Source organism: Rattus norvegicus, chromosome 5, assembly GCF_021556685.1.
Source record: "Rattus norvegicus strain SHRSP/BbbUtx chromosome 5, alternate assembly SHRSP_T2T, whole genome shotgun sequence".
In the NCBI taxonomy this organism is placed as follows: Eukaryota; Metazoa; Chordata; class Mammalia; order Rodentia; family Muridae; genus Rattus; species Rattus norvegicus.
This window is the reverse complement of record NC_141538.1, coordinates 150,580,609-150,600,148: the sequence shown is the minus strand read 5'-3', so window position 1 is coordinate 150,600,148 and position 19,540 is coordinate 150,580,609. Positions and strand designations below refer to the sequence as shown.

The following is a 19,540-nucleotide window of genomic DNA, read 5'->3' as shown; positions in this document are numbered from 1 at the left end:
ATTTGAGATTACCATGAGTTGTGTGGGTTGTTGTGAGGACAAGAGTTCTATAATGTGCCATTTTTGTAAATTGCATTATTTTGTATTTATTGTTGCTGTTTAATTTTTGTTTTGTTTGAGATATGGTTTCATATACTACTCTAGATGGCCTTGAACTTTTGATATCATATTTGATATAGGTTGATTTGCCTCTCAAATGCTAAGATTGCAATGTATATTGCCCTGTCCATTATAACTTGTATGCTATAAGCCTTTGTTACTAAATGAATCCAGATGTAAGAAGTTGTGATTAACTTTTTTAATATAAAGAAATATAAGACTTATTATTATAAGATTTTAGATTAAAAATGAAAATAAAAAGTGTATTGGGAAGAGGAAGTGGAGGGGCTCTTGGAGGAATGGGGAGCAGGAAAACTGCAGTTGGGATATAATATGAGAGAATATAAAAGCAAAATAAAATAAATGCATGATAGAAAAGGGACTACAGACTTTGAAGTTAGATTTCAATTATGTCTACATTTTGTCACACATGACTTTTTTTCTAATTTATTTATTATTATATATATATGGATTTTTGCTTGCATATATATGTGTGTACCTTAAGTTGTCTGGTACTCAAAGAGACCAGGAGATGGTCTCAGGTCCCCTGGGACTAGCGATACAGTTGTGGGAGCCACCACGTGGGTGCTGGGAATCAAACCTGGGTCCTCTAGGACGGAGGCAAGTGCTCCTAACCTCTGCGCCATTCCTCCAGCCCTGTCCCGCAACTTTAAAGTTAAACAGAGCAAGGGTGTGGGTATAGCTCAGCGCTAAACCACTTGCCCAGCAAGCACAGGAACCTAGACTCAATCCAAACACCACAGAAGTAAGAACAGAGAACAGAGAAGGCCCTAGAACTGGAAAGCTGAGGCAAAAGCTTCAAGGCCAACCTCAGCGACAGAGATCCTGTCTCCAAAAGCCATTTAAATGAACAAACAAAACTGAAAATGTGGGCTGGAGAGATGGCTCAGAGGTTAAGAGCACTGACTGCTCTTCCAGAGGTCCTGAGTTCAAATTCCAGCAACCACATGGTGGCTCACAACCATCTGTAATGAGATCCGATGCCCTCTTCTGGCATGTCAGTGATAGTGTGTTCATATACATAAAATAAATAAATAAATCTTAAAAAAAAAAGACTATTAAAAAAAACCTGAAAACATACAACTGAAATATCTTCAGAAATAAGGAAATAAAAAACCACCTTGATGTCCATAGAATTGCAGAAATATAGGAAGTGTTCATAAATGACATAGAAAATACAGCAGTATTGCTCGTTCCTGCGGCTTACTGCTGCATGTATAGAGAAGTGCGGTATGTGACAGCCCAGACGATTAGAGTCATAAGATTCCTTCATTGTTCAGGGAACAGTCAAGGTCCATAGATTAGTATCTTAGTTAGGGTTTTACTGCTGTGAGGAGACACCATGACCAAGGCAACTCTTGTAAAGGCAACATTTAATTGGTGCTGGCTTACAGGTTCAGAGGTTCAGTCCATTATCATCAGGTGGGAACATGGTGGTATCCAGGCAGGCATGGTGCAGGAGGAGCTGAGAGTTCTACATCTTCATCTGAAGGCTGCTAGCAGAATACAGGCTTCCAGGCAGCTAGGATGAGGGTCTTAAAGCCCACACTCATAGTGACACACCTACTTCAACAGGGCCACACCTTCTAATAGTGCCACTCCCACTCCCTGGGCAGAGCATATACAAACTATCACAATTAGTAAATCAAGGATATAGAAAACAAGACAAGTACAAGAGACAGAGCTAAAACCAACCTGGCAATGAAAATATTAAATGTAGATGAATCTAAGTATTCCAGTTAACGATGGCTGACTGGGTATGCTACTGTACAGTGTAACCTCAGGGCTTTAGAGGCTGAGAGAAGGAACTTGAGTTTGAAGCCAGAGCTGATCTTGTTTCAAGGGGGCAGAAGACAGTTGTCAAATGAAATAGGAAAATAAATAGAGGTAGAAGTGTTTCTGTGATAAAGGAAGTTTCATATTTATAAAAAGGGTCTATTTAAGAGGAAACCATCTGGGCTAGCGAGATAGCATTCACATTAGGTAGCTCACAACGTCCTGTTATTCCAACTCCAGTGTATTTGATAACTTCCTCTGAACTCGATAGTTATCTACAAGACCACATGTACACACATGCACGTGATTTTAAATTTTTATTAATGGGTTGGGGAGATGGCTCAGTGGTTAAGAACACTGGCTGCTCTTCCAGAGAACCCAGATTCAATTCCCAGGACCCCCTCAACTGTCTGCAAATTCAGTCCAAGGGGATCTGACTCATTTTTCTAGCCTCCTCAGGCACCAAGCACAACATGGTGCACAGACATACATGGAGGTAAAATACCCTTACATATTAATTTCTTTTTTTTTCTTTTTTTCGGAGCTGGGGACCGAACCCAGGGCCTTGCATTTGCTAGGCAAGCGCTCTACCACTGAGCTAAATCCCCAATCCCTACATATTAATTTCTTAAATTTTTGTTTTTATTTTTTCAAAACAGGGTTTCTCTGTGTAGGCCTGGCTGTCTTGGAAATCACTGGTAGACCAGGCTGCCCTCGAACTCAGAGATAAGCCTGCCTCTGCCTCCCAAGTGCTGGGATTAAAGGAATACACCACCATACCTGGTTCTTACATTTTGTTTAAAGATTTATTATATATATATTGTAGCTGATTGCCCACCAGAAGAGGGCATCAGATCTCATTACAGATGGTAATCTCTCCAGCCCATTTTTTTTTTAAAAAGAAGGAAACATAGTTAAATTTACAATTATCCAACAGAGTAAGACCTTGTCACATAAAACAGGGACAAATGACAAACTAGAGCTGTACTGCCCTTCCCCCAGCACTTGAAAGAACAAGGAGACAGCACACCCAGCATGGTGTTAATAATTGTGCTGCACAGTGAGCTGACTTGGCCTGACTGGCACATTTGGACCAGCCATACACAGTATACCCCGCTGTAGGTTTGACTGTGTTTTGAGGCGAGGCTTGCTATATATATGCTCTGTGCTGCCTGCCCTCAAACTTGTAATCCTCTCCATGGTGATAGTGTTGTAATAATAAGTCTGAGCCGTTGGATCCTGCTCTTGATACATTTTGTTTGTTAATTTTAATTTTTAAAATGATATATTTTGTTTTGTTTGTATGTATATTTTCCTTGTATGTATGTATGTGCACTGTGTGCGTGCCTAATGCCTGTGAAGGTCAAAAGAGGGCATCTGATCCTCTGGAACTGTAGTTGTACACTATGTAGATGCTGGGACTTGAACTTGGGTCCTCTGCAAAAGCAATGAAAATTTTTTCATTAATTAATTTTTATATGTGTGAGTACCCTGTCATGATGGCTGCAGACATACCAGAAGAGGGCATCAGATCCCATTACAGATGGTTGTGAGCCACCATGTGGTTTCGGGGAATTGAACTCAGGACCTCTGGAAGAACAGTTAGTGCTCTTAACCTCTGAACCATCTCTCTAGCCCCTTATTATTTTATTTATTATCAGTGCGAGTGTATGATGTATTTGGGAGTCAGTTTTCTCCTTCAGTTGAGTAAGAAACTTGGTGGACAGGAGACCCCTGGATATTTAGGGTTTTGCTTTGTTTTGTTTTGTGGCGCTTAGCTGCTTGCAGAACCTAGTGCTGGTACACACTCCCAGGAGAGCCTCAGCCCCGCCCTTGTGTTTTCAAGGCAGGGTCTCATTGTGTAGCCTATGCTGTCCTGGAATGTTTGATCCTCCTCCTTTTACCTCCTGGTGCTAAGATGACAGGCGTATGCCATCACAGCTGACTGAGAGTTTTTCAAAGGATTCATGGCCCCACTTCCTGCAGATCCTGTATGTTATAAAGGCAGTTGGGCTGATTCTAAATATTTGGACAGACATGTGAGTCAGTGGAATAATATGCAGCTTGTCACTGAGAGTAGGGAGGGGAGAGGAGGAAGAAACAGAGGCATGAGTGAAGCCGGATGTGGTTTCTCACACCTTTAATCTCAGCATTTGAGAGCAAGACCTTGGAGGATCTGGGGTTCAAGGTTATCTTCAGCCACAAATGGGTTCAAAGTCAGCCTGAGCTACTGAAGACCCAAGTTCGAAGTTTGCTTTAAACAAGCAAAAATGAAAATACAAAGATAGAAGAATAAGAATACGTAAATGTTAATATGCATGAGTGAATTGGAAAATGTCAGTGTTCTGTTCTTCTAAAACATTTGACAGAATTAAATATACATGAAGAGAGAAGCAAAGAAAACACTGTTTCTGCTAGGCACTGGGAAGGCAGAGGCAGGCAGATCCCTGAGTTCAAGGCCAGCCTGCTCTACAGAGTGAGTTTTAGGACAGCCTGGGCTACGCAGAGAAACCGATCTTGAAAAACTCAAAAAGAAAACACTTTGTTTTTCACTCTCTGTGTTTGCTGATATGTTCAGTGACCTGCTTTGTACAAAGCAAAATGTATATGTGCGTGCATGTGGATGTGCTTCAATTGGATTTAAACCCAGAGCCACATACAGACTTTGAAAGTCTGAGGTACATCCCTGCTCCTTGTCACTTTGAGTCCTTGAAAGATGGATGATACATAAATATATTGTTCAACATAATGAAGTTTTAAAAGCATCAAATCACGTTTTACTTTGAAAAGCAGTTAGTTAGTTGCCCAGGAATGGTGGCACACTTTAATCTCAGCACGCCAGAGGCAGAGGCAGAGGCAGAGGCAGGAGGATCTCTGTCAGTTTGAGGTGTAGGCCATCCTGGTCTACAGAGTGAGTGCCAGGACACCCAGAGCTTCACAGAGAAACCCTGTCTCACATAAAGGAGGAAAGAAAAGGAGGTGATGAAGTATGGATTTCAGCCGCAGAAGCAGGCTAAATGGTGGATGATACTTCAGGCAGGAGCTTCTCTGTGCTGCTAAAATGCTGGCTGCTTTTCTTTATGGTCTTTTCTTTAACATTTTCAGTCCTTTAAAACTGTAGATGTAATTTTCCTTTTTTCAGTTAAATAACATTTTCTGGTATGTCCTGGAATACTCATGGATGTGTTAACAGGAGATTTACAGGAGTCATGTGTGGAGGCACACGCCTGTAATTCCAGTGCCTAAGGCAGGAGGATCACATGGTCAAGACCAGACTGGACTACCTGGCAAGCCATGTCTCAAAAAGCCTAAACCAGCCCTGGGACGCCTCCTAGGTAGCGGTGCAGGAAGCCACTTGATGGTCTGAGTTCAGTCCCAGGGCCCTTACAGTGGAAGGCAGGAGAGCACTGGTCTGTCTTCTGTCCCCACCTCTGCTCTGGGCTCCAGGCAGCTCCCCTGACCCCACACCACACAGATGCACAGAAGCTAAGTTTTAAGAAAATAACGTAATTGAAAGAAAACGTGGGGGTTGGGGATTTAGCTCAGTGGTAGAGCGCTTGCCTAGGAAGCGCAAGGCCCTGGGTTCAGTCCCCAGCTCCAAAAAAAGAAAAAGGGAAAAAAAAGAAAAGAAAAGAAGATGTAACACAAAGCTGCGGTGTCATAAGGAGATCATTGTTTAGTACAAGTGTCAAACTCGTCCTGTCCCCAGCGTTGTTTGCTTCTAGAAGCTCGTGAAGTAGAAATCACCTTAATCCAGGAAGGAGGCCACGAGCCTTTCCTGTCCGCTGGCCGCTACTGCCTCTACCTTCAAAGTTCATTAAGCCCTTCACGCGTGTCATTATGAGGACCTCAGTCCTGAACTCGTAGCATGTCAACTGTGTTATGGGTCAAATGTTTATTATCAGGGTTTTCCCTAGTAATACTGTGATAGGCAGTTGACTCTCACCTCCACTTTCCCCAACTCCTTCCATGGCAGGGCAGAGTCTCTAACTCCCCGCCCAGCTCCTCTCCCAGTCTTCCACAGCCATGCAGAGCCCTTTTTGTATGAGGAGGAAAACGGGATAAGCAGACACAAGGTGTCAACACTTGATGAGTTGCCCTTCCCTGAATTCCTTGAGTCCTGGGAACTGCTGGGAGAGGGTAGTATGTGACAGTGACTCCATTAGGGCTGGGGTTCCGTGCTGCAGTGAGACAGAGCTCATGAGTGAAGAGAAGGCACCTGCATTGGGTGCTAAAGATGCTGGCCTGGTTCTCACCACCGCACTGAGTTTCCTCTTCAGTGACGTCAGGTTGGTCTGGCTCCTTTAGTCAGGTTTTGAGTTTAGGCCTTTGTCTGTGTAATGTCCGGACTGTGACTTGTCCGCCTGATTGTTTGTCATTGCTTTGATTCTTTCCTCCTGCCACAGGAAGGAAGAGAGGGGGCATTTTTGGAGGTTACTAAGAGATAATAAGTTTGCTGTCCCTTCCTGTTCCTCTCCATGAACAGAAGAAGCGGAGCGGCCCTCTGGAGACCCAGGCCTGGTGATGGACAGTGTGGAAGCAGGGGACACAACACCTCCCACCAAAAGGAAAAGCAAGTTCTCAGGTTTTGGCAAGATCTTCAAGCCGTGGAAATGGAGGAAAAAAAAAAGCAGTGATAAATTCAAAGAGACATCAGAAGGTAAGATACGAAGATTCAAATATGTGTTCTGAGGAGTGAGGGTGGACTGCCTGCCTAGTTTGAGCAAAGCCCGGGGCTCTTCCCTGACCACAGAGAACCTGGTGTGCTTGTGCTCTCCTCAGACCCCACAGAGGGGAGACTCAGAAGGTCAAGGTCATTCTTAGTTATACCTTGAGTTTCAGGCTAGCCTGGGTACCAGGAGACCTCCACTCTAAACAAACAAGCAAACAAGCCTTCTCCTCTTAAGAGTTCTCCGTTGGGCTGAGGCAGTGCCTGAGCAGGTAGTGTTTGATAGTGTTTGATGGGACCCCAGGACCCACCTACAGCCAGCCGCACACGTGCTGTTGTAATCTAGTGCTTCTGTGGGGAGAGGAAAGGATAAGAGAAAATCTCTAGAAACCTCAGGGCCAGCCGGCATCACAGTGGGGAAGGAAAGACAAACAACCACGAGAGCCTGTCTCAGCAAAGGGCTGAGCCGGCGCCTCACTGTACCGTCCTCGGTGCTGCTGTTCTGCTTCCCACCTGCCACAGCCTGGCTCGTACGTAACTCCTTACTGTTGAAGCCCTGGTCAAGATGCGGTCGTGTGAGTACGGCTTCCTTGGGAAAAATACTTTCCCAGCACCGGGAACTCGCTCTGTAGACTCACAGAGGCCCACCTGCCTCTGCCTCTCACGCGCTAAGATTAAAGCATGCGCCACCAGCGCCCGCCCGGCCTGGTTTGTTCTTATATCTAGTTCTCAGCGAGGAACCCAGGGCCTTGGACATGCGAGGCAGTCGCTACTGTTAATCTCACCCCGAGATCCAGCAATTTGTTTTGTTTTGTTTTGTTTTGTTTTGCTCAGAGCCTTGCTATGTATGCCCTGGCTGGCCTAATACTGTACAGCACGTGCTGGCTTGAATGTGGCAGCATTTCTCAGCATCTTATTCTCAAGTGGTCATTTTTGGGGTTGGGGATTTAGCTCAGTGGTAGAGCGCTTGCCTAGCAAGCGCAAGGCCCTGGGTTTGGTCCCCAGCTCCGAAAAAAAAAAAAAAGTGGTAGTTTTTGTTTTGTTTGAGGCAGTCTTGTGTAGCCCTTGCTAATCTAGAACTTGCTGTGTAGCTAAGGCTGGGCTGGAGCCGGTTTCCTTGCCTCCACCTCCCAAGTGCTAGTACTATAGGCTTGTGGCATCACTCCCAGCTAAGTTTTTAGATGTACCGTTAGTTCCCCTGTTCTCTTTTCCTTTAGAGTACAAATAATGTGACCCACTTTATTCTTTTATACTTAGAATGCTAAGAGATCTGTTGACCATCTGACTGCCGCATTTCTGAGTTGTGTTTTCCAATTTAATGTTAGTTTTAGAGCGAAAAATATCTATGCGAAAACCAAGAGAAGAGCTGGTTAAAAGAGGGGTTCTATTGGAAGACCCCGAGCAGGGTGAGTTCCAACATCAGCATATGCTGTCTGCACATGTGCTCTCTCGCTGGCTCTCAGGCCTTACATGTCCTTTGCTTTACCCTCACTGGGTTATGGTGGAGGAGCACTTTAAAAATGCTTCCCTGTTTCTTCCCAAGTGCCTGGCTTTGCTCTTAAGCAGAAGTAGGAGGATTGGTGAAGGGTCCTGGGAGCAAACCTCTGTGTCTCTGTCCTCCTCAGGTGCATCTCACCTGTAGTGTGACAGTCATTTCAAGTTGTTGATTGGTAGTTTTGACCAAATTGCCTCCGTCCTCATCCTCCTGTCCCACCAACACCACACTGATGTCCCAGCACTTGTTGCTGGGTAGTCCTGTGAGACGTCAGTGGGCTATGAATGCAAATCAGCAGTGTGCCTTGATGTTTTCAGTGTCTCACTCCCACATATGAGCAGTTCACTACCTTTGCAGAGTTGCCATCCTGCTCCCTTCTCCTAAGAGTAAGAAGTAGGCACTGGGACTGGAGCAGGGCTCACTGGTTAAGCTCTTCCAGAGGTCCTGAGTTCAATTCCCAGCAACCACATGGTGGCTCACAACCATCTGTAATGGGATCTGGTCCCCTCTTCCGATGTGTCTGAAGACAGTTATAGTGTACTTAATTTTTTTTAAGGTTTATTTATTTATTATATATAAGTACACTGCAGCTGTCTTCAGACACACCAGAAGAGGGCATCAGATCTCATTTACAGATGTCGTGAACCACCATGTGGTTGCTGGGAATTGAACTCAGGACCTCTGGAAAAGCAGTCGGAGCTCTTAACCACTGAGCCATCTCTTCAGCCCTATAGTGTACTTATATAGAATAAATAAATAAATCTTTTAAAAAAAATCTACAACTGGGCCTAGTGGCACATATTTGTAATCCTAGGAGGCAATCAAGAGGATTACTCTTAAGTTAAAAATCAGTCTGATATAGAGCGAAAGCTCTAGACCAGCCAGAGATGTATGCTAGCACTCTGTCTGAAAAGCTAGCTTAATCATTAATCAATTAATTTAATAAAAATACAGCCATGTTTAGTATCTCACACCTAATATCCCAACAACACTAGGAGATGGCCAGGTTGATCCAATTCAAGGCTAGTCTAGGTGTGTATGAGAACCTGCCTCTGAGCAAATAAGGAAAAATGCTCTTCCGTTTCTTCAGAGCACGTTTATTACCTAACCCCACTGCGTACTGGGCATGCCTGAGGGCACTGTCTGACCTTAGTGGAAGGCGGTGTGTCAGGTGAGGGGGGCTGGTTTGTGAGAACTCATCTAGAACTATCTAGAGATAAGCATACATATGTGTGCACACAAATAAAAAGAAAAATAAATCTTTCCCTGATGTTACTCAAAGCAACAAGGACAGTCCACCGCCCTGTGACAGGAAGTGAGATGTAGTCTCTGGCCTCTTTCTTCATCATCTTCTTTTTTTTTTTTTTTAAATGTAGTTACGTTTCTTATTTTGCGTATTGGTGTTTTGCTTGAATGTATGTCTATGCACAGAGCTGCCATGTAGGTGCTAAGAATTGAGCTCAGGTCCTCTGGAAGAGCAGCCAGTGTTCTTAACCACTGGGCCATCTCTATACCCCACGACCCTACTATTTTCAACTCTTGTCTTCTAAAAACGTCTAAGAACCCGGGGACGGTTGTCTCACTGTTCCATTCCCTCTCGTAGCAGTGTGTGCTTCTCACAGCCCCCAGGCCAGGGGCCATCCCTGTAATGTGTGGGAATTGCTGTGTGTGTTGTGTTGACATCGATGTGTCCTTCAAGGCCCTGGGCTCTCTAGTCCTACTACCCTCAGTCCCCGGCTGTTTGTTCCATGAGCATTAAAACAGTTTCTGCTGCTTTTCCTGGTCAGTCACGTCCTGTCTAGAACCCTACTTCCTAACAGCCTTTAGAGCCCACCTTCTGCATGTAAGTAAAATTATGTCTACCTCTTACTCCTACTTCCCAGGCTTTTGGTTTCCTCCAGGAGTCCTGTCTAGCTCCTGTCCCTGTGCTGTATGGTCTTCATAGCCCGGACCCGCTTGCCTACAGTCCTGCCCATAGCTGTGTCTTCCTAGTCTACCCGGTGTGCTCTACGGTCCCTGACCATAGTCATGTGCCTTTATATAGACTAAATAAGACTTTATTTTTAAAGTATGTATGTGTGCCTGGAGTGCCTGTCTGGAGTGTGTGCCCGAGCGCAGATGCCTGCACAGCTCAGAGGCATAAGATTCCCTGGAGCTGTAGTTACTGGGGATTGTGAGCTGCCTGGCACGGCTGCTGGGAGCTGAACTCAAGTCCACTGCAGCAATGCGTGTGTGTGTGTGTGTGTGTGTGTGTGTGTGTGTGCGCGTGTGGGGGGCTTGGGGGTGTGTATGTGGGGAGTGTGTGTGCGCGCATGCTCAACCACTGAGTCTTCTTTCCCGCCCCTCCAGTTGTCTTAGTTTAAATGGACTATTGTTCATCCATGTGGTAGGCTTCTGTTCCTCTCTCAAAACCTACTGCTTTCTGTGGTACAACCTCAAAGCCTTTCCTGCACAGAATGGATTTTTCTCTATCTTTACTGTAGCCTTTCTATCAGACTCGTATCCTTTTCTCCTCCTCGGGGCTGTTTGTCACATGGCCTTACGTGTGCTAGGCAGGTATTCTACCTCCGGAGCTGTGCCTTATATTGCGTTCTGTATGTGTTTAATAGATTATCTGTGAAGCCAGTTGCTTGATACAGTTGGTGATAATCCGTGTGTGGAAGAGCTGCTACTTCTGTTAAATCTGCTGGATCCAGGTAGCGTAGGTGTCAGTGAGGAAGGAGCCTCCTTACCAGAGAGAGGAGCTAGGAGAGTTGGGGCGAACGGGCTCTTCCCATGTGGTAGTGTCAGTCCTCTCACTTAAGCTTTTCTTTTTTCTTTTTTAATTTTCTTTTAAAATTTATTTTCTAACTCACTTTTCATCCCAATCACCACCTGCTCCTGGTGACCCCTACCCCTTTCCCTTCTCTGAGAGGGTGGAGACACACCCCCTGGTCTCCCCCCACCCTGGCACATGAAGGCTAAGTGCATCTTCTTCCACTGAAGCCAGACAAGGCAGCCCAGCCAAAAGAACAAATCTTACAGATAGGACACAGCTTTTGGGATGGCCCCCGCTCCAGTTGTTCAGGGCCCATGAGAAATCCAAACTGCACATCTGCTGTACATGTGTGTGGGGCCTCACCTAAGCGGGGGTGGGGGATGGGGGGCGCTCACTTAAGCTTTTCTTCTTCTCTCAGGTGGTGAAGATTCAGGAAAGCTGAGCCATGCTGCATTAAAGAATGGACACACCACCCCCATAGGGAGTGTCAGGTCTTCTAGTCCAATCCTTTCGGAAGAAGAGGCAGAGGGAAGTCTCAGGAATCTTACTCCAGAAGAGGATCCAAAGAAGAGACTTGGTAAAAGCGGGATTCTGAGTTTGAAAGCCACAGACTGTCCTTAATTACCTCAGAGGGCTGCAGTGGGTTTGCTTCAGGTGCGAGCCACCTTACCTAGCTCTTCTGTGGGATCTTGTCAACCTCCACCTTCCTTGTGTTCTACCCCAAGGACTTCTCTGTGTGCTTTTATGGGTGGGTGTCCATATACATGTGAGTGCCACAGGTTGGCACTGGGTGTCTCGTTGCTCTCACCGTTTTTCGAGGATGGGGCTTAAATTTATCAGTTTACTTTAATTTACTTTGTTATTTTACTTTGGGTTAGGTGCCACCACTGCCAGCTTTAGTTTGGCTTTTTCAGATAGGGTTTCTCTCTGTAGGTCACGGTGGCCTCAAGCTCAGCCTGTCTCTGCCTCCCGAGTGTGGGATTAAAGTCTCACACCACCTCGAGGCTTACTCATTTACTTTGCGATAGCATCTCTTACTGAACCCAGAGCTCACTGATCAGCTGGACTGGCTGGCCAGTGAGCTTCAGTGATCTTGTCTCTACTCCACGCCCAAGCACAGCATTATCGTTAGATCCTAGCTTTTATGTAGATGTGGGGATCTGAGCTCAGTCCTCCTGCTTGTGTGGCAGGCATTTCTCTCCTGTGCCCTTGGTAGTATGGCTCTTGTATGAAGTGTCACTACCCTTACTGAGCCTCTCTTACTGACACTCCCTAAGCATGTTAAAAGTGGCTGAAATGATGTATGAACTGTAAGTTCATCGGTGAAGTTGGTTGTGTGTTCCATTATCTCTTATTTCGTAGGCTCAACTGGAAGCCAGCCCAGCTCTGAAGCAGAGCCTGGGCCTGAGCAAGCATCTAAGCAGCCCCTGCTGCCCCCCAAGAGACCCCTGTCCTCTTCTGATGAAGGAAACGAGGGGCAGGCAAAGGAGGTCCCAGCCGGCAGTGCAGCAAGACCGGTCTCCTCCACTTCTGGCTCTGGCATTGAGACACCTGCTGCCACCACTGCTGCCACAGACATGACAAAGACCTTAACAAAGTCCTTTGTGGCCTCGACCCCCGCCCCCACCCCCGCCCCCAGGACTCTGCCTGCTGCTCCTGCCAGCACTAACACTACTGCCACCCATCCAGCCCCGGCCAAGCAACCGCCCATCCCACCCCCTAAACCAGTTCAGAGAAACAGCAACCCCATCATCGGTGAGTCTGCAGAGTTTGGGTTTAGTCTGGTTTTGGATAGTAATTTTACTGAGTGATTTGTTCTGTAAAAGAGTTTTCTAACTCATCTCTTGGAATATTCTCAATATAGAAAAAAGTTTTAGAGCCAGGTGTGGTGGTGCATGCCTTTAATCCCAGTACTCAGAAGGCAGAGGTATGGATCTCTGAGATTGAGTCCAGCCTGGTCTACAAAAGGAGTCCAGGATAGACAGAGCTGTTACACAGAGAAACTCTTTCTCTGAAAGGAGGAAGGAAGGAAGGAAGGAAGGAGGGAGGGAAGGAGGGAGGGAGGGAGGGAGAGACGGAGGGAGGGAGGGAAAAAGTTTTAAGAAAAGATAAAAATGGCCATGGATTGGAAATATCAGTAAAATTACCTTGAAATCTGGAGAGATTAATATGTTTTTACTCTACAAGTATTACAGAACTAACTTTAGCATTGTTTATTTATTTGATAATTACAATTTTGAAGATTTAAAAAGAATATCCCCTAGAACTAGGTGTTGGTGACACTTGGGAAACACTCAGGTGGCACAGGCAGGAGAATCAGGATTCAAGGTCATTTTGGGGATTTCTGAGTTTGAATCTAGCCTGGACTACATGACTCCCTCTTTCTGAAACATACAAACAACCCCCTCCCCCAAAACCAAAAACAACAATAACAAACATTTATCACAGTAACTGATGGTCTAGATATGGGAAGACCACAACAGGCTTGACCACCCCAGTGAGAAAATTAGAATAATGACACAGGCTACAGGGACGAGGTGAATGTCTCATCTAATGTAAACTACCAGTTCCTTCTTTGAACCTCAGTTTGGTAGCTGAAGTGATGGTTTTGTCAATGTGTGTTTAACTTGTGATTCAGTGCCTAGTATAGTCTCTTTTTTTTTTTTTTTTCCGGAGCTGGGGACCGAACCCAGGGCCTTGCACTTCCTAGGTAAGCGCTCTACCACTGAGCTAAATCCCCAGCCCCTAGTATAGTCTCTTCATGGGAGCTACAGAGGTTGTGAAACATGAAACACCACATTTACCTTGGGGAGAGTTAAGGGTGCTCCTCATGCGGGCGTGGAAGCTGTCAACTGAGCACTCGAGGAGTAGAGATAGGAGGGATGGCCAAAGCTGAGAGCAGGTTCAGCTCGGAGTCTGCAGACCCCGTGTCAAAATAGGTAGGTAGGTCAGTAGGTGGATGGATGGGTGGATGGATGGATGGAAGGAAGGAAGGAAGGAAGGAAGGAAGGAAGGAAGGAAGGAAGGAAATGATGGTAATGGAAACCAGGCCTGCAAGAACCGGTCTAAGATCTCAGCTATTCAGGATTGCACATTTAAGGCCTTCATGGCCAGTCTTGAACTTAGTGAGATCCTGTCTCAGATGCTGAAGAACAATGAGGACCAGGATATGAAGCTCTGCCCTAGCATGTGATAGCTCTGGCCTAGCATGTGATAGCTCTGGCCTAGCATGTGATAACCCTGCCCTAGCATGTGATAGCCCCTGGGTTCAGTCCTCAGAACCACTGTGAACTGAAAGCAGGATAGTGCATGAGTATACGTTTATAGGCTTCATAAACTACTTTGCATTTTCTGAAGTCTTGCTTAGGTCTGTTTTCCTATTGTAATTGCATTTTCCACAGAGATTTTCCAGAAAGGGAGCAAAGAAAAAAACTGATAAGTGTTTCAGAGCTAATACAAGTGTGGTTTTTTTTCAGGAATAATATTAGGCTTATCCCAGCATATAGTTCTTGTTAGTAATTGCACAGATAATGAATAGAAAGTATAATATTAAGAATCTAATGTCACTAGCTGGGTGGAGTGAGTAGAACCTTATCAGATTTCAGAGTGATGTCAGACAGACAGGTTGGAGGAGGAACAGGATGAAGACCATTGTGTTATCATTGCTCAATGGATGATGTCTTCCTGACTTATCTCTGAGGAACCCAAAGCTTTCACATGCACTTTCAGAACCACCCAGGGCTGTGGTAAATGACTGCCTGTTGTATGCAGAGACAATTAGAAATGTAGATCATAGCTAATGTGGGACAGAAACTTGCCTCTGATCTCTACAGTGTGGTTCTCAAACTGTCATCCAGGCTGCTGTTAACTGGCTTCACCTAGAAGGTTTGCTCGCTACCCAGCAGACCCTGATCCCAAAGTTCTGATGTCAGTGTCTCAGCTGAGGCCGCAGTCTGTATTTCCATTAGGTATGCAGAAGGTGCCCATGCTGCTGGTCAGCGACTGCTCCGTGCTCCTGCTCAGGCGGGCGCTGTCTCTTTCTGTCTAGTCACGGCAGCGCATACAATAACTGGCTGGCTGTGGTAATGCACCGGCCATCTCTGTCATCTCAGTACTTGGGAGGCAGGTGCTGGGGAGCAGGAGTTTAAGGGCCATCTCTGCTACACAAGGCGGAGAATCTGCCTGGGCTAGCTGAGAACTTTTCTTGAAACAAACAAACTAAAAGTGTCTAAAGTAGCTTTAACTGATAGCCCAGAGCAGTGGGCCTTGTGATTGAAGAATCAACATTAATCCTTTATAGGCCCTCACAGAAGGAAAATGGCTAGTTCAGTTTTTACTAAGATTAAATAGATTTGATTTAAAGGTTACACCTTGTTCGAAAATTAATAACCTCATCCATTGCTTTGATTCTAAAATACCATTTCTTTCACAAAAAGATTATGATCCCACTTGGTCTACTTCGTATGAGCTGTTATTTAGAACCCTCAGAACTGACAGGTTGGGTCGGAGGGGGTGGCCTTGGAGAAATGATTCTGCAATTAAGCACGCTTCCTGTTCTGCCTCATGTCCTGTAGTTTTAGCTCAGGGGAGCCAGTACCTTTTTCTGGCTTTTGTGGACACCAACATACATAAAAATACAAATAAAAATTTAAAAATATAAAAAGAAAGCTCTGTTAGGGCCCAGGAGAGAGCCGTAAAGTGCATGCCTTGCAAATATAAGGACCCGTTTGACCCCTAGAACTCACCTGAAAAGTGCGTGCTAGGATGCACTGAGTGCTAGGGAGGCCGAGACAGGTAGGTTCCTGGGATCACTGGCCTGCCAGCCTCAACTAATTGGCAAACCTCGGGCCTTAGGGAAAGCATGTCTTTATAAACAAGGTAGGGGCCAGGCATGATGAATTCCAGGCCAACATATAGGCTACATATCGTGATCAGGCCAACCTATAGGCTCATACATAATGAGAGCCTGTCTCAAAAAACCAAGCAACTCACTTGATCAATTCAAAAAGAAAATGTTTACGTATGGTCTTGTTGGACCAGTTTCATTATGGATGGGGAGCTAACTGCTCTCTTTATCTTCGTGTATTCTGTACAGTATTTTCTAGATTGTTCTTTTTATTCATTTGTTTGGTTTTATTTACTTATTTTTGTTTGCTTTTGTTTATTGGACAAGGTTTCATCTGTAGCCTAGTCCTTGGATTCACTCTGTGGCCTGGGATGGTGTTCAGCTCCTCGTCCTCCCTGCAGTGCTGAGATTATGAGCACACACTGCTGTGTTAGCCGAAATAGCGTTTACGCAGCTTACTTATGATAAGTGATATTACCTTCCAAGGCTAGCTCACTGTCTACTCAGAGTGGATACGTGGAATGAGATTAAGGGCAAATGAAATTTTATTTGAGGAAATTTATAGATTCTTTGAGAACATTGGGTAGACGGAAGTAAAAGATTCAGATAGATCAGAGGGCTGGAGAGATGGCTCAGTGGTTAAGAGCACCGACTGCTCTTCCAGAGGTCCTGAGTTCAATTCCCAGCAACCACATGGTGGCTCACAACCATCTGTAATGGGATCTGATGCCCTCCTCTGGTGTGTCTGAAGACAGCAACAGTGTACTCACATATATTAAATAAATAAATTAAAAAAAAAAAAAGAAAAGTATTCAGATAGATCAGAAGAGTTGTTCATCAAAAGCTCTCCTCTCTAATTGGTTCACAAGGTTAGCTTCTATATGACGTCATGGCCTGCTTCTTACATGGATGAAAGCCTGAGTCATTGGGGCTCTGGGAAGATGAGTGGAGTATTTGCTGTCATCCATTTACTCTGTACAGAGGAAGAGTGTCTCATGTTATAAACGTGTTGAGGGCACACTGTATGTATCCTTGTGAGTATGCAGCTAGTGGAGGCAAGAGTTGTCCCGCCATAAACCCCAAAGTGACATGGGTGTACAAAGGTCATCAGAGCTGTACACACTGATAAGGGGGAGGGGAGCAGAGGATAGAGTAATAGTCTGATAACAGGCTGCATGCTAGCTAAAGGCCTTGGCTATCTGTAATATGAGCTTGGACAAATTACATAGTGTCTGGCTTCTAGTTTTCCTTCTGAAAGAAGCAAAAAGATGACATCTTGCTTTCCCTTATCACTTCAGGGGTGCTGGGGAGTAAGGCAAAGATAGGCTGGCAAGGTGGCTGAGTGACTGGGGAGTAAGACACAAAGATTGAGCTGGTGAGGTGGCTCAGGGATAAAGGAAGGCACTTGCCACCAAGCTTGACATCTTCAGTTTGATCGTCATGACTTACAAGATGCACAAAAAGAACCAATTATCCCAAGTTACTCTCTGACAGCCACACACATACACATACTAATAATTTTAAAGCTTTTTAAAAGACATAAAAGAAGAGACCGACCAACATGGGCCACATTTACACCAAGACTATGACAAAGGCGATGTGGGTCATCGTCAAGAAGTACTGTACACCCCTGAGTAATAACCTCTACACCAAGTGTGTGGGAGGAGATCGCCATGATGCCCAACAAGAAACTCCCCAACAAGATGTCCATCTATGTCACACATCTGATGATTCCGATTCACAGAGGTCCTGTGAGAGGCATCTTTCTCAGGTTGGAAGAGGAGCAGAGAGAGGCCAGATTATGGTCCTGGGGCTTCGGCCTGGATCAGGAGGTCACTGAGGTTGATCCTGAAACCAAGGAAATCTAATGCTTCTGGTTTCCGGTACCTTCTCTGACATACAGGTCACTCAGCCTACAGTTGGGATGAATTTCAAAATACCACGTGGAGCATTTGAATCTGTTCTGTCGTATTTTCAACAAACCTCAAAACAAAACAAAACCCAAAAACAAGAGACAGAAAGTACTTTAATTTATTCCAAGGGCTTCATATTTGTCATAATAATTCAAGGTTTATTAAATGGCTTTATGAATTTTATTGAGTAATACATAGTTCAAAGCGGGATGCTTAGGCGTAATCATTCATCAGGGTGTGTAAGCACAGATTTGGGGTATATCTATTTTAATTCATTTATTATCATTGTGTGTGCAATGTGTGAGAGTGCTAATGAACACACTGCAGTGCACTGTAGTGGTCAGAAGACAGCTCTCAGGAACTGGTTTTCAGTGCCACCGTGTGAGTCAATGGTCAAACTGAGGTCATCGAACTTGGAGGGATGTGCCCTTACCCACTAGACTATCCTACCATCCTGGGTGGTTGGATTTTTAAGACCACATTTTGTTGTGTGTTCTTCTCCTCCTACATCCTACAGATGAGACAGGATCTCACTGTATTGTTCTGGCTGGCCTAGAATGAGGTACGGGGGAGGGGGGGGTAGCTGGTCTTGAGCTGCTCTTCTCAATGCTGGGAATATTGGGCTGAAGAGATGTCACAGTGGTTAAGAGCTCTTCTGGAGAAACTAGATTTGGTTCCCCGCACCCACACGGCAGCTCTCACTCATCTGTACCTCCAGTCCCAGGGGACCCAGTGCCTGTCTGGCCTCCTCAGGCACTAGTCCAGCACACACACGGTGCATACCTGTAGGCAAACACTCTCGCACATAAATAAAAATTAAAACAAACAAACAATCCTTTTTGCTTGTTTTTCAAGGCAGGGTTTCTCTGTGTAACAGTTCTGGTTGTCCTGGAACGCCCTCTGTAGACAGGGTTGGTCTCAACTCTCAGAGATCCACCTGCCTCTGCTTCCAAAGCACTGGGATTAAAGGCGTATGCCACCACTGCCCTGCAAATAACTTTTTAATAAGTTTTTTTTTTCCTGGATCCATTCTGTTTACACCATCAGGCCATAAGGTTGTCACATCCGTCATCACAGTAATTAAATTTTAATTAAGTTTTAATCATCTTTAATTATCCAGGTGTTGCCCCACCCTGCTCATCCAGCCTTCTGCCTGAGTCGATTTTGTTTCAGGACTTGCAAAGTGTGAAATTACGTAATTGAATTGAAAGGCTATTTCTGACCTGTCCTTGGTGCTTTGTAAAGCCATGGTAACGAAGTGTGGCTCTCTCCTTTGCAGCTGAACTGTCCCAAGCAATGAACAGTGGCACACTGTTGTCGAAACCATCCCCACCCTTGCCACCCAAGAGAGGCATTCCATCAACTTCGGTATCCAGCTCGGAGCCTGCTGCTTCAGCCACAGCTAAGACAGCAAATGATCAAAGAGAAAAAACTGTCTCTTTGTGTTTGGAACCACCGCTGACAATCCCGCCTTCGTCCCCGTCACCTCCCCTGCCTACCCACATACCTCCAGAGCCTCCACGGTCCCCTCTAGTCCCTGCTAAGACTTTTCAAATGGTGCCAGAAGTTGAGTTCTCCCCTTCTTTAGATCGATTCCAGGACATTTCCCAGCAGGAAGATCAGAAAAAGGAAGTCCCCAAGAAGATACAGGACCAGAGCTTTGGGGAGTCCCATATACCCTCCAGGCTTCCCCCAGTCCCACTGCATATCCGAATTCAGCAGGCCCTTACCAGCCCCCTTCCTGTGACCCCTCCCTTGGAAGGAACTCATAGAGCCCATTCACTGCTCTTTGAGAGCAGTGACAGCTTCTCCGAGGACACTGGCACCCTGGGTCGGACCAGGTCACTTCCTATCACGATTGAAATGTTGAAAGTGTGAGTGTTTCCTCCGGTCTCTTGTTCCTGGGTAATGTAGGCAGCCCCACACAGGAAAGGTTCTTCAGACAACATGGGTAAACTCAAGT

At 45.4% G+C, this 19,540-nt stretch overlaps 1 protein-coding gene across 18 annotated transcripts in view; it reads left to right on the top strand.

The window, feature by feature from the left end:
* Positions 1-19,540, top strand: part of Phactr4 (phosphatase and actin regulator 4) — a 70,998-nt gene that overhangs the window by 30,547 nt on the left and 20,911 nt on the right. For 10 of the 18 annotated variants that reach the window (XR_015620072.1, XM_087551061.1, XM_087551066.1 and 7 more), the window contains 5 exon segments: positions 6,383-6,556; positions 7,891-7,971; positions 11,237-11,395; positions 12,181-12,573; positions 18,857-19,451. Coding sequence is in view for 17 of the 18 variants with exons in the window: in XM_087551061.1 (XP_087407187.1) it covers positions 6,383-6,556; positions 7,891-7,971; positions 11,237-11,395; positions 12,181-12,573; positions 18,857-19,451 (1,402 nt within the window). In the remaining variant the exon portion in view is untranslated. 18 annotated transcript variants of the gene reach the window in all.